Raw genomic sequence first — 12,515 nt, forward strand, 5'->3', positions numbered from 1 at the left:
CCAATATATCCTAAATATCATTTCAAGATATAACCAAAATTAAAAATTTTGAAAGAGTCTGCATTTTTTCACATAAGTACTCAAAATCTGGTGTATATATTACACATCTCAACACATCTCAGTTCAGACTAGCCACATTTGGAGGGCTCAACAGCACGTGTAGCTGGTGGCTACCATATAGGACAGCGCAGCCGAGAACGCTCGATCTCGGTGACTATGGAGTCTGGATCACAGGAGGATGGAACAGGGAAAGGATAGAGCTTATTGACCCAAGCAGCCCAGCCCTCCATTTCTAACTTGGAAACCATGAGGAAGCTGCCTCCCGTTTCCCTGCTTCCCTCCCCCTCAACTGCTGCAATTCCGGCTCCTCCCTGTTCAGTTCTACCTGCCCATCCCCCACCTCACTCACTGGACACCCAGGATAGCCCACCCCCACTTCTACCTCTTACCCTTCCTCTCTCCCAGTCTTGGTTGCCTCCTCCCCTGCCTGCCCCTTTGCCCCTCTTCCCTTTCTGTTTCTCTGCCCTCCCCATACACCCACCATCCTTCCCGACTTTCTCCCTCCACCCTCAGTCCTTCCTTTGACCTTGACCTGACTCCTTCCTCAAGCTGCTTGAACCTTGTAACCATCGGATCCCACAGGCCTCCTCTTCAGACCTCAACCGCAAGGATGCCCGGACCTCACCTGGTGATTCCCACTGCTTAGCTGGGGACCAGGTGCCCTGCCAGTCCGATTCCTGGTTCAGCCTAGAACTTCTGGCAACAGGAGCACCCAGGAGCCTGTGGACATGAGGCCAACAGAGAGCCGGCCCAGCCCACAGGCATCCCCTCAGGCAGGGTTTCTCTCCTAGTAGTACATTCTCAGTCGTGCCAACCCTGGCCAGCTCTCTGTCAAGATCAATAAAAGAGTTCCTGTCCCCGCCCCGGTGGGCTGGTCAGCCTTAGTGGACCCCAATGTTTGTAACTGACCTCTGGGCTCTGCTAACGGCAAGAGAATGACAATGAGTTATCTATGGCCTCTGTCCTGTCTCCAGAAAGGTGAGCCCTGTGGTTCCGGTCACTGTTGGAGCAACTGCTGAAAAGAAGTTCCATGAAAACCTGTAAACAAGAGCTAGAACTTCTCCTCCAGGGAGACCATGACTCATTTTCTCCCAGGTCTCATCTTTGTCCCAAGATGTACAGAACATCAGTGCATTCCAACCACTACTAAACCTACACTTGACATTCTGACTCCTACAGGAAGAAACAGTCTCCTGTGGATTCTGATCAGTCACGTCAAACTCTGAAATATCACTCTCTTTCTCTAATTCACGACCAGAATTCAAGGATAACAGAGTCTAAAAGGCAAAGGGTTGCCTATACCCTGTTCAGGATGAAAGAGTAAAAGTTTACAAAGGAAACCTCAACCTTAAACTACAATGTCTTCTGGACATTACCAGAAGTGGAATGGGTGGAGGAAGGAGGGGAAAGAACCCCCCTAAAGACCCTCCAGCTCTTCCCTCTTTCTCAAGCATGAAGTGTGTCAGCTCTGGTCCTGAACAAGGAAGCAAATTGGGAATCAGATAAGATTCAGCCCTCTGGGAACGCCTTCCTTTCTTTTCATCCATCATCACCCTTATGTTATTTAGGTCCCAGACACCTCAGATTCCCCAGCACAGAGACCCTGGGGCACACAGCAAAGTAGATGTGTGAAGAAGACCAGCAGACCAAGGAGCAATGTGTTATGGACAAAAAGCAGACTCCTGCGTTGCACACATCCACTCATGGCTGAAGAGCCACAGAAAACAGTGAAAGATGGCGGTCTACCACAAGGGGCATGAGATCTTGGGCCCCAATCCTCCCTGACGGTCTCATTGTGTCCCCCTGATTTCCCACCTCCTCCTTTGCTCCATGCTTTTAGTGTAACCAGCAAGATGCCAGAAGAACCCAAGACAAGTTCTTTTTTATGGTTTGCAGTTCAATTAATATAATTTATTAATTTATCAGGTCATTTCATCCCCAAATAGGATTTGACTCATTTTAAGAGATGTACATAATATCACAGGAAGAAGAAAATAATAAAGGATCGGGAAGTGAAAACAAAGCCAAATAAAATGAAGGCAGGGGTTGATACACAAATGGAAAATCAAAAGAGCCTGTTGTGTTTTTAGACTTGGACCTTAAATCTCTGCGCCTCCTAGTGGCCAAAATTTAATCCATTTTAATGCCATAGTCACTAACAGGGAATGAAAATCAATCACAAATGTCTAAGAAATTAGTTGCTCAAGAAAGGTCCCTGAGATAACACCGGTGTTTTCTCTTCCCCCCACCAGGACATGCTGGATGGGTTTAGCGTGACCTTCAGCCCAGGTAGCCTCACCTCCTCCGACTATTTCTGGGCAACTTCAAGGAGTGGGGTTGGGTTAGGGACCTCGTATGTGATCCTGAACAAGCCCTTACCGGGTGCTGTCTGTAGAGGGTGCTCCTGGCCTGGTACACTGGGTGCAGTCTGCATGCAGAGCTCCTCACCACCACCTCCAGAGCAGCCCCTTGACCCACCTCCTGCTGGTCTCTACTGCCTCTAACTACACAGAAGCGACTCTGTGGTCTATGAATTCCCCAAAGCACTAAAGCCAAGCTGTGTTCTGTGCAGAGGGAGGGAGAAGACCCCTTTCCCCTCTGTGTCACACTGGTAGTCTGGCACCAAAGTAGGGCTCCCTGACCCCCAGTGACTCTCAAGAGATTCCAGTGACCACAGCTCCGTCAACCCCTGCCCGCGGCTTCTCTCCTGCTTGAGCTCAGATGGACCCATAAAGCTGATCCAGAAGCAGCCTTAGCAGTAGACCTGTTTTCTTCATCTTCCCTCCCATGGCCCTCACCCTCTGGATGGCAAGATTATGGGGTATTTTCCCACAATGAAAATGTGAAAAATAAACGTGACTATAGAAAGCAGCACAGTGTAACGGCAGACCAGATCAGAATCATCTTCACACGCAAAGAGAATCACTAGCCACGCCCTGACTAGGAAATCGATCCCTAGTGAGTTTCGGCAAAATGGTCTCATTGGATTCTGGCCTTGACTTAACCTAGTGGCTCCCAGGACAAAGCAGCTCTCTGCCTTGAGAAGTGGGAGAACTGACTGCACGCTGAGAAGATGAGGGGCTCTTGACCTCTCTGCCTTCCTTCCCAGCAGCATAGGCTGGGGTCACTGGGGTTCATGACAAGGACCAGGGAAGCGAGGCCCCAGAGGGAGATGAGGTTATCTTTCTGCCACAGGGTTAGCTGGGGAAAGTCACAGTGAGGTAAGAAACTCGACACCCAAAAAAACTGCATTTGGAAGTAATTCCAGATTTGCCTAAAACCGGAGTGAGGGGGGAAGTGGAGCTAAAGATAAGGTGGTGGTAATACTGATGTTGGGAGTGTGCAGAGAGAACCAGCCACGGGCGGGGGGAGAAGACAAACGTCTGTCACCCTTGACCCCAAAGCCCAGCCTGAACCCCACCTCGCCGGCAAAGCCTTCCTGACCTCCCACTACAGGCAGAACTAACCTCTTGTAGGCAGTGACAGGGGCTTAAGATGGGCGTTTGCTGCTAAGAGGCGGAGGCTAAGGGACATCCAAAGGAAGGGTGGGATCAAAACTGAGGTCAGGTGATGTTTCACTTGATTAATTCTGAGTCTGTTCAGAAAAAGACTTCCTGGGCCGCTGGGCAACCACAGCCCAACTGGAATATGCCCTTAGAAGGGACAGCGTGTGTCTGGGGGGCCACGTATGGATGTGCACGTCTTGCTGGGCAGAGGCGGCTTTCTGTGAGCCCAAGTGTGCACGTGAACGCCCATGCTGAGCGGTGGACCAAGAGGCCGGAGACAACAGCGGGTGGACACGGGGCTGGAGGGCCCAGGAGAGACCCAAGTAGGGCTGGCCGCCAGGCCACCTGGAAGTTATCAGCATCTACACAGCGATAAACATGCAAATGGAACAGAGTGAACGAGCGAATGGAGAAGCAGGCCTGGGCCCCAAGGCTGGGGTACAGAGACCCAGGGCGGCCTGGGGGACGAGACCGCCCGCCACCCACACGCACCCCAGACGTCACCGCATTCATACTTCAAAGCCTCCGCACCCCAGGCCCCAAAGGGTGTCACTCTTCTCCACAGACTGACTAAAGGGAGTCTTTTCTGCAGCCCAAAGGTGGAGAGCCATCCCCACTGCGGGCCCCAGACAGGATGAGGCAGGGAGAACCCGGGGACCCGGCTGCTACTTTTTCCAGCACGGGAGGACCGAGTTGCCTGACACTCCTTCAGGCCGGGGGCTGGGGGACATGTTAAAGCTGAGGCAGCCAGGACCGTGCCTTCAGCTGCTGGGGCCGAGGCGCAAGAACAGAAACGGGGATCTAAAGCAGCCTGGTCCCGCCTTTCCCTGCCGCTATCTTAGGGTCTGCTGCCTGCTCAGTCTGTGGGATGAGAGTCTTGGTGGTGCCCTTTAGTCACCTCCAAGGAGCCAATGCCCTTCCTGGGGTGGAGGGTACAGAAATCAAGGAAGGAGATGCAGCTCACACAAAACACCTTCCCAGGGAGGCAGGTGCCGCTTCTGTCTCCCATGACCAGGGTCTCACCTGTGGCCACGCGGGCTGAGAAACCTCCCTGCCGCTCTTAGGGTCTGCTGCCTGCTCAGTCTGTGGGATGAGAGTCTTGGTGGTGCCCTTTAGTCACCTCCAAGGAGCCAATGCCCTTCCTGGGGTGGAGGGTACAGAAATCAAGGAAGGAGATGCAGCTCACACAAAACACCTTCCCAGGGAGGCAGGTGCCGCTTCTGTCTCCCATGACCAGGGTCTCACCTGTGGCCACGCGGGCTGAGAAACCTCCCATTCTGCAGAGTGAATCTACTTCCCGAGAGTAGACTGACGGTAACAAGGCGCGCGGTGTGTCAAACCAGATGTCGGTTTATTTGAGCAGCAAAGACCTGTTGGAGGATGTCTGGGGGCCCTGGCAGACTGATGGGCGGGGCCCAAACATGGAAGCCACCTGAAAGAACTTCTTCCAAAGGAAGAGTCAGGTACACAAGGAGAGAACGTCCTCCTGGGCCACGTTCTCTCCTGGCCCACAATGCCCTCGATTTCATGGCTGAACCTGAGTTACAAGAAAGGACCAATAGGTAATAAACATCAAAACTGTTCACTTGAGAACATGAGACACCAGCACACTTCCAAGAGCAGGGGAACGGGTGATGCTTGGGAGGGGAGAGGACCATTATCTCACTTCTGCACAGAGCTCTGCTTGGCTTCTACAGGGAAGGTTCCAGGAAATTCAGAACTACATTGAGAATTCCGGTGTCAGCAGCGACTGAGGCAGTGTCCGAAAGTTGGCTGGAGTGCGCAGGAGGTGGTGGGACTGGGGGGTAGAGCCTAGATCTCCTCTGAGGGGCATCTTCCTCTACACGTGGTGCTTCTCCAGTTCTGTCCCGGGCCCAGCCTTTCTGTGACATGAACATGAAGGTAACTCCCAAGCATACAGGTAACTGTCTAGTCCTAACCTCCCCCGGCTTCAGGCCCAGATATCCAAATGCCTGCTGCATAGCGTATCGCCTCTTGGATGTCCCTAACCAAAATGGCCCAAATTAAACTTCTGATCTGCCCTCCTGCCCTATCTGCACCTCCTCCTGTGATCCCAGTTCTGAATGACGGCAGGCTCCACCAGCCACCCAGGCATCCTGGCTCTCCTCTGCTGTCCTCAATTCTGCCTGTGGAACCTCTCAAATCATCCCCTCCTCTTCAACGTTACCCCTGCTCTAGTTCCGATCCTCTCATTTACCTGGAATATTGCAGCAGTGTCCCAACAGGCTGACCTAACTGCAGCATAGCCAGGTTCCATTCAGCTATTAGGTTTCAACACCGCGCATCTGACCATGTCCCCCTCAGCAGCCACGGGTCCTCCATGACCCGCCCCCGCACACTTCCAATCTGATCTAACACTCCTCACCTCCCATTTACACCCCAGTAGAGCTAAGAAGTTATGGTCCCAGCCCCACCCTGAAGCCATGCTATTTCACACCACTTGGTCTTTCCCTGGACCTCCCTTCCCTTCCTCCAGGATCCTTCCTCTTGGCTCAGGTGGTTCCCTACCCACTATCCTACTGTTGCAGTTACTGACACCTGGTGGTTCAAAGCCAGGGCTCACTCACGGGCCCTGCTCCTCAGAGGTAAGGTGAGCCAGCAGAGGTAAACCGGGAAGGGGGTGACAGGCAGTGATCCGAGGTAAGCATGTTCTTGGGAAGCCGAGGAAGGGACTAAGGAGTGATAAGCGTCGCTGGGAGCGCCACTCTCCCCACCGACTGCTTCACGTGCAGAGTTCCACTCTTCAAGGTTCCCTCACACCTACTATCTAATGGTACTTCCCAAGTTGATGAACAAGCCAGGGTATGAACGGCATTCCCAGTATCATAGGTGGATGGCAGGAGAGGGATGCTCCTTTAAAATCCTTTGGAAACCATAGTCCTTGGCCAACACTGTTTAACCCTCCTGAGGAGAAATCCTGGAGGCCAAAGCGCTGCGAACTAGGAAACCATCCTGTGTAAACCCTTCTGATTGAGCCTGTCGGAGCTGGAGGCAGGTCTTTACGGCCAACATTTAGACAGCACTGGGTAGGTCTGGGCCGAGATGGCTCAGAGTAAGAGTGCACCATGAACCTGGACTAAGCAATAGCCTTCAAAGCCCCCTCCGCGGCACTCCACACACACCGCTCCTTCCACCCCCCTTCTGCCTCAGCCTTGGCGCAAAGCTTCTGCTGTGCCTGGAGGGAAAGGGCCAGGGGGCCAACACACCAGGGTGAGTGAGCGCTGGTCAGCGAGCCCAGGTTTCTTAAGGTTCAACCTACGATCCAGCCAAGTCTAACAGGAAGCAGGGCTGACCCCCTGAGAAAAAGGGAAATTCTTAAAAACCCCATTTCTTAGCCAAAACTGTATCTCATTAGAAGAAACATCACTTTGGCTACATTATTGCTCCCAAGCTCAACTCACCTCTGTCTCTCGCCCATATTATTGTGAAGATGGAAATTTACAACAAGTGCTTTGATGAGAGCTCGGCCTTGCTCAAAGCACATTGCCAACTGTGAACATCCCCAGTCCTTGAATCTTTTGGGATTCTCAATGTCCATATTTGTTAAAAACAGAATTCATAGGGAATTTTAACAGAAAATGTGGTCTACAAAGTGCTTTGGCACCTGAGTTACCTGCCTCAATGTGAAAGGGGATTCAGTGAAGCGGTGAGAGCACCTCAGGCCCTAGAGACAGAGCTGGTTGAATCCTGCCTCTGCCATTTTCAGATGTGTGACCCAAGCAAGTCACTTCTCTCTTCTGGGAAATGGGGAAAATATTAGTACCTCCTGGGGCTGCTGTGAGGAGTAAATGAGATGATGTATACAAAATGCTTAGCACAGAGCCTGCCGAAGAGCTCGATAGATGCTGGCTACTTTTGCTATTATTAATAATGACCTAGTAATGATGTCACTGTTGTTTCTACCCTTTGATAAGCTCATGGTGGGCTCCTCTAGGCCACTGATTCTCAATTATGCCCCCATCACTGGAGAGTCTCAAAGTTCTCCCAGGAGGTTACGCCCCAACGGAAAATGGCCACGTATGAGAATTTGCCAATGTACACGGATGGGGCGTGTGTACACGTGGACGGTGTGAAGGCACAGCAAGGTCTAGAATCACTGCTCAGGATCACTGATTTACCTCTAATCCCCTCAGTTACCAGTCTGGCTCAAACACTGATAAAGCTCTTACACGACAGCAAATACAAGGGCAGCCTGAGGATTGTGTGGGGTTTTTTGCAGGAGAAAAAACACATTACACTTAAGAAAAGTGCCTTCAAATCTGGATCGTTAACATTTGTAATTCACTTCCGAATTACCTGGACTGTACCAAGGTAAGTTCCCCAGGTACACGCTAATCTTAAAAATTGGGACAGTTTCTTTCTAGCATATGTCTTAGGATCTTGGGAGATTTAAATATATGTGTTTCTCTTTTGTCTCCTATGACGCCTTCCCTCCTGCATGGGTTCTCCTGTGGGCACTGAAGTGGGAGCTGTTGTTGAAATCTTTGCCACACTCCGTACACTTGTAGGGTTTCTCCCCGGTGTGGATTCTCTGGTGAATAATAAGACTGGAGCTCTGGTTAAAGCATTTCCCACACTCTCTGCACTTATAAGGCTTCTCTCCTGTGTGGATTCTCTGGTGGGTAATGAGGTTGGAACGGTCACGGAAGAACTTCCCACATTCGAGGCATCTGTAGGGCTTCTCTCCTGTGTGCACCCTCTGGTGTGTGATGAGCTTGGAACGCTCTCCGAAGCATTTCCCACAGTCCGCGCACTCATACGGCTTCTCCCCAGTGTGGGTTCGCTGGTGGTTGGCCAGCGTGGAGCTCTTACTGAAGCTTTTCCCACATTCGGCACATCCATATGGTTTCTCTCCCGTGTGGATTCTTTGGTGACTGATGAGGGCAGAACTCTTGGAGAAGCTTCTTCCACATTCGGAACACTGATAAAGTTTATCCCCTGAGTTGGTGCTTTGCAGTCCAGGAGAATTCAAGTTCTTACTGGCACTTTGAGTTTGTTCCAGAGATGTCTCCCCTGTTGAGTTCCTCCAGTGAGCACTAAAGGATGGGCTCTGGCCAGAGTTTTTCCCAGGCTCACCACAGTGATCAGGATTTCCTCCCAAATGGATTCTCTGATGTTTCAGAAGGTTTGAGCTCTGGGCGAAGCTTTCCCAACATTCCCCACATTTATAGGGCTTTACCCTTGTGTGTGTTCTGTGGTGGGTGATGAGATTGGAGTGGTCACTAAAGCTTTTCCCACATTCAAGGCATTTGTAGGGTTTCTCTCCAGTGTGGATTCTCTGATGGGTATTGAAGTTGGAGCGGTCACTAAAGCTTTTCCCACATTCAAGGCATTTGTAGGGCCTCTCACCTGTGTGTATCCGCTGGTGGGCGATTAACTGCGAATTCCGGCTGAACCTTTTCACGCACGTGTCACACTTGAAGGGTTTCTCTGCAAGGTACAGGCCTTGATGATCAATGAGTTTTTCTAAGTCCTCTTCAGAAGAACATTCTTCCCACTGATCCTGGGATGGATTTCCCCACTGCCCTTTACCTTCGTTTTCATTTTCACTGTCTTCCCCCCAATCATGGGGGTAGCAATCATCCTCTGCAGTACACTTGGATAAGGCTCCAGGAAAATCTTCAAAAATGTCCTGCTCTGAAATCTGGTCTTCATCCTCATGCCTCATCTCAAAACCTGAAAGAATGGACAGAAATGCATTCATTAGTGTCTATTTATACATATCGATCTTGTGTCTTGTGAATTTGGCTAACATGAATTTGTACTTATATTTTATATCTCACAGCTTATAAATGTGACTAACATGAAATTGATCAAGTTTCAGCGCACACATGCATTTCTGACCTGTAAAGCTTAGGAACAGAGTTTGGGACATGCTAACTCCACCAAGGGAGCCATAAGCCCCAGCCCAAGCAGCCAGCTGTCAGTCTCCCTGGCCAGCTACCCTATCCCACTACTGAACAATGAACACTTTCTTCTCCTGGTACATTCAGTACGGCCTATGTCATACGAGATTGAATAAACTCTATAACTGCCCAGATGAATCCAAGTAAAATCTAGACTGACTGCTTTTCTTATTTAGGGGATTACACTAAGCTAGAGACTGGCTAATCTCAGCGAAGCACAAATCCTTAACTTATTCAATTTCATTCTCTCTTTTAGTTCAGAGAAAAGAAATGTGCCTGGCTTCCAGACTCTCTCTGCATGCTTGCAGATTTTGTGGACATCTAATTACTCCAAGCTTACCAGTGTCTGGGGTTTTAGGACCTGGGGTTGGAGATCTGATGGCATCTTCACCTGCCATTTCACCCCAGGCCTCCTGGTTGACAACCTGGGTACCACTCTCCCCAGGAGTAGGAAGACCCACTGCCTCCTTGCTGGTCCCCATGTCTCTAACCGCAGTCCGAGCCCTCATCAGCGAGTCCAGCTCCTCATAGAAGGGGCAGGTCCCAGGTGGGTGGCTGCTCTTGGCTTTTCGGTAGCTTCGAAGGAGGTTTTTGAATCTGTAGCGACACTGCTCCAGGGTCCGCAGGAAGCCCTGTGCACACAGCCGCTCTGCAATGGCCCGGTACACCTGGCTGTTCTGGTGACAAGTGCGAAGCTTCTCAGAGAATGGGGACTCACTGAGAATGGTCAGGAAGGCCTTGGTCTCCTCGTAGCCCCAGTGCACACCTGCTGTCAGGAGTGAAGAGTTCAGAATTGAGAGACTTGATGAGATTTGCCTAGGTCATCAGGGATTGGGGTCACCTGCCCTGCTAAACATGTAGGCACTTTGGAAATCGTCCAGGTGCCTGGCACACCAGCAAAGAATATACCCTTGTTTCTCAAGGCTGTGCCAGGGCTTCCCATCCCCACCCACTTCTAAGAGACTCTATTAACATTTAAGAGTCTTCGCTAAAGGGGAGGATTTAAGTGGCCATATTATACCAGTTGACCCATGTTCCTGGCTTCAGCTGATTGGTTCAGGGAAAGGCCTGTAACTGAGATACAAGACACTGTCTCTGTACCCATTCAATACATGTGCTCTACTTTATTTATTTATTTATTAGGGTTTTTTTTGGTTTTTAAATTTTTTATTTTTTTTTTATACACCAGATTCTTATTAGTTATCCATTTTATACATATTAGTGTATACATGTCAATCACAATCTCCCAATTCATCCCACCACCACCCCCCACCACCACCACTTTCCCCTCTTGGTGTCCATACGTTTGTTCTCTGCATCTGCGTCTCAATTTCTGCCCTAAACCAGTTCATCTGTATCATTTCTCTAGGTTCCACATATATGCATTAATATACCATATTTGTTTTTCTCTTTCTGACTTACTTCACTCCATATGACAGTCTCTAGATCCATCCACATCTCTACAAATGACCCAATTTCATTCCTTTTTATGGTTGAGTAATATTCCATTGTATACAGGTACCACATCTTCTTTATCCCTTCATCTGCAGATGGACATTTAGGTTGCTTCCATGTCCTGGCTATTGTAAATAGTGTTGCAATGAACATTGGGTGCATGTGTCTTTTTGAATTATGGTTTTCTCTGGGTATATGCCCAGTAGTGGGATTGCTGGGTCATATGGTAATTCCATTTTCAGTTTTTTAAGGAACCTCCATACTGTTCTCCATAGTGGCTGTATCAATTTATATTCCCACCAACAGGGCAAGAGGGTTCCCTTTTCTCCACACCCTCTCCAGCATTTGTTGTTTGTAGATTTTTTGATGATGCCCATTCTAACTGGTGTGAGGTAATACCTCATTGTAGTTTTGATTTGTATTTCCCTAATAATCAGTGATGTCGAGCAGCTTTTCGTGTGCTTCTTGGCCATCTGTATGTCTACTTTGGAGAAATGTCTATTTAGGTCTTCTGCCCATTTTTGGATTGGGTTGTTTGTTTTTTTAATATTGAGCTGCATGAGCTGTTTATATATTTTGGAGATTAATCCTTTGTCCATTGATTCATTTGCAAATATTTTCTCCCATTCTGAGGGCTGTCTTTTTGTCTTGTTTGTAGTATCCTTTGCTTTGCAAAAACTTTTAACTTTCATTAGGTCCCATTTGTTTATTTTTGTTTTTATTTCCATTATTCTAGGAGGTGGATCAAAAAAGATCTTGCTGTAATTTATGTCAAAGAGTGTTCTTCCTATGCTTTCCTCTAAGAGTTTTATAGTGTCTGGTCTTACATTTAGGTCTCTAATCCATTTTGAGTTTATTTTTGTGTATGGTGTTAGGGAGTGTTCTAATTTCATTATTTTACCTGTAGCTGTACAGTTTTCCCAGCACCATTTATTGAAGAGACTGTCTTTTTGCCATTGTATATCCTTGCCTCCTTTGTCATAGATTAGTTGACCATAGGTGCATGGTTTTATCTCTGGGCTTTCTATCCTGTTCTATTGATCTATATTTCTGTTTTTGTGCCAGTACCATATTGTCTTGATTACTGTAGCTTTGTAGTATAGTCTGAAGTCCAAGAGCCTGATTCCTCCAGCTCCGTTTTTTTCCTTCAAGACCGCTTTGGCTATTCAGGGTCTTTTGTGTCTCCATACAAATTTTAAGAGTTTTTGTTCTAGTTCTGTAAAAACTGCCCTTGGTAATTTGATAGGGATTGCACTGAATCTGTAGACGGATTTGAGTAGTATAGTCATTTTCACAATACTGATTCTTCCAATCCAAGAACATGGCATATCTCTCCATCTGTTTGTATCATCTTTAATTTCTTTCAACAGTGTCTTATAGTTTTCTGCATACAGGTCTTTTGTCTCCCTAGGTAGGTTTATTCCTAGGTATTTTATTCTTTTTGTTACAATTGTAATTGTAATTACAATTGTAATTCCCTAATTTCTCTTTCACATTTTTCATCATTAGTGTACAGGAATGCAAAAGATTTTTTTTTTTTTTTTTTTTTTTTTTTTTTTTTTTTTTT

General features: G+C 48.4%; 1 protein-coding gene across 2 annotated transcripts in view; it reads right to left on the bottom strand.

Moving 5' to 3' along the window:
* Positions 1–7,836: 7,836 nt before the first annotated feature.
* ZSCAN20 (zinc finger and SCAN domain containing 20) overlaps positions 7,837–12,515 on the bottom strand; it is a 23,261-nt gene continuing 18,582 nt past the window's right edge. The window contains exons 7-8 of one of the 2 annotated variants that reach the window (XM_007453854.1): positions 9,834–10,262; positions 7,837–9,263 (exon numbers count right to left, since the gene is read on the bottom strand). In XM_007453854.1, the coding sequence (XP_007453916.1) occupies positions 8,005–9,263; positions 9,834–10,262 (1,688 nt within the window). In that variant the 3' untranslated portion in view covers positions 7,837–8,004. The remainder of the gene's footprint in view (positions 9,264–9,833; positions 10,263–12,515) is intronic. The other variant, XM_007453855.1, reaches the window with a different exon arrangement.

This window comes from Lipotes vexillifer, unplaced genomic scaffold (genome assembly GCF_000442215.2).
Source record: "Lipotes vexillifer unplaced genomic scaffold, Lipotes_vexillifer_v1.1 scaffold213, whole genome shotgun sequence".
Classification (NCBI taxonomy): Eukaryota; Metazoa; Chordata; class Mammalia; order Artiodactyla; family Lipotidae; genus Lipotes; species Lipotes vexillifer.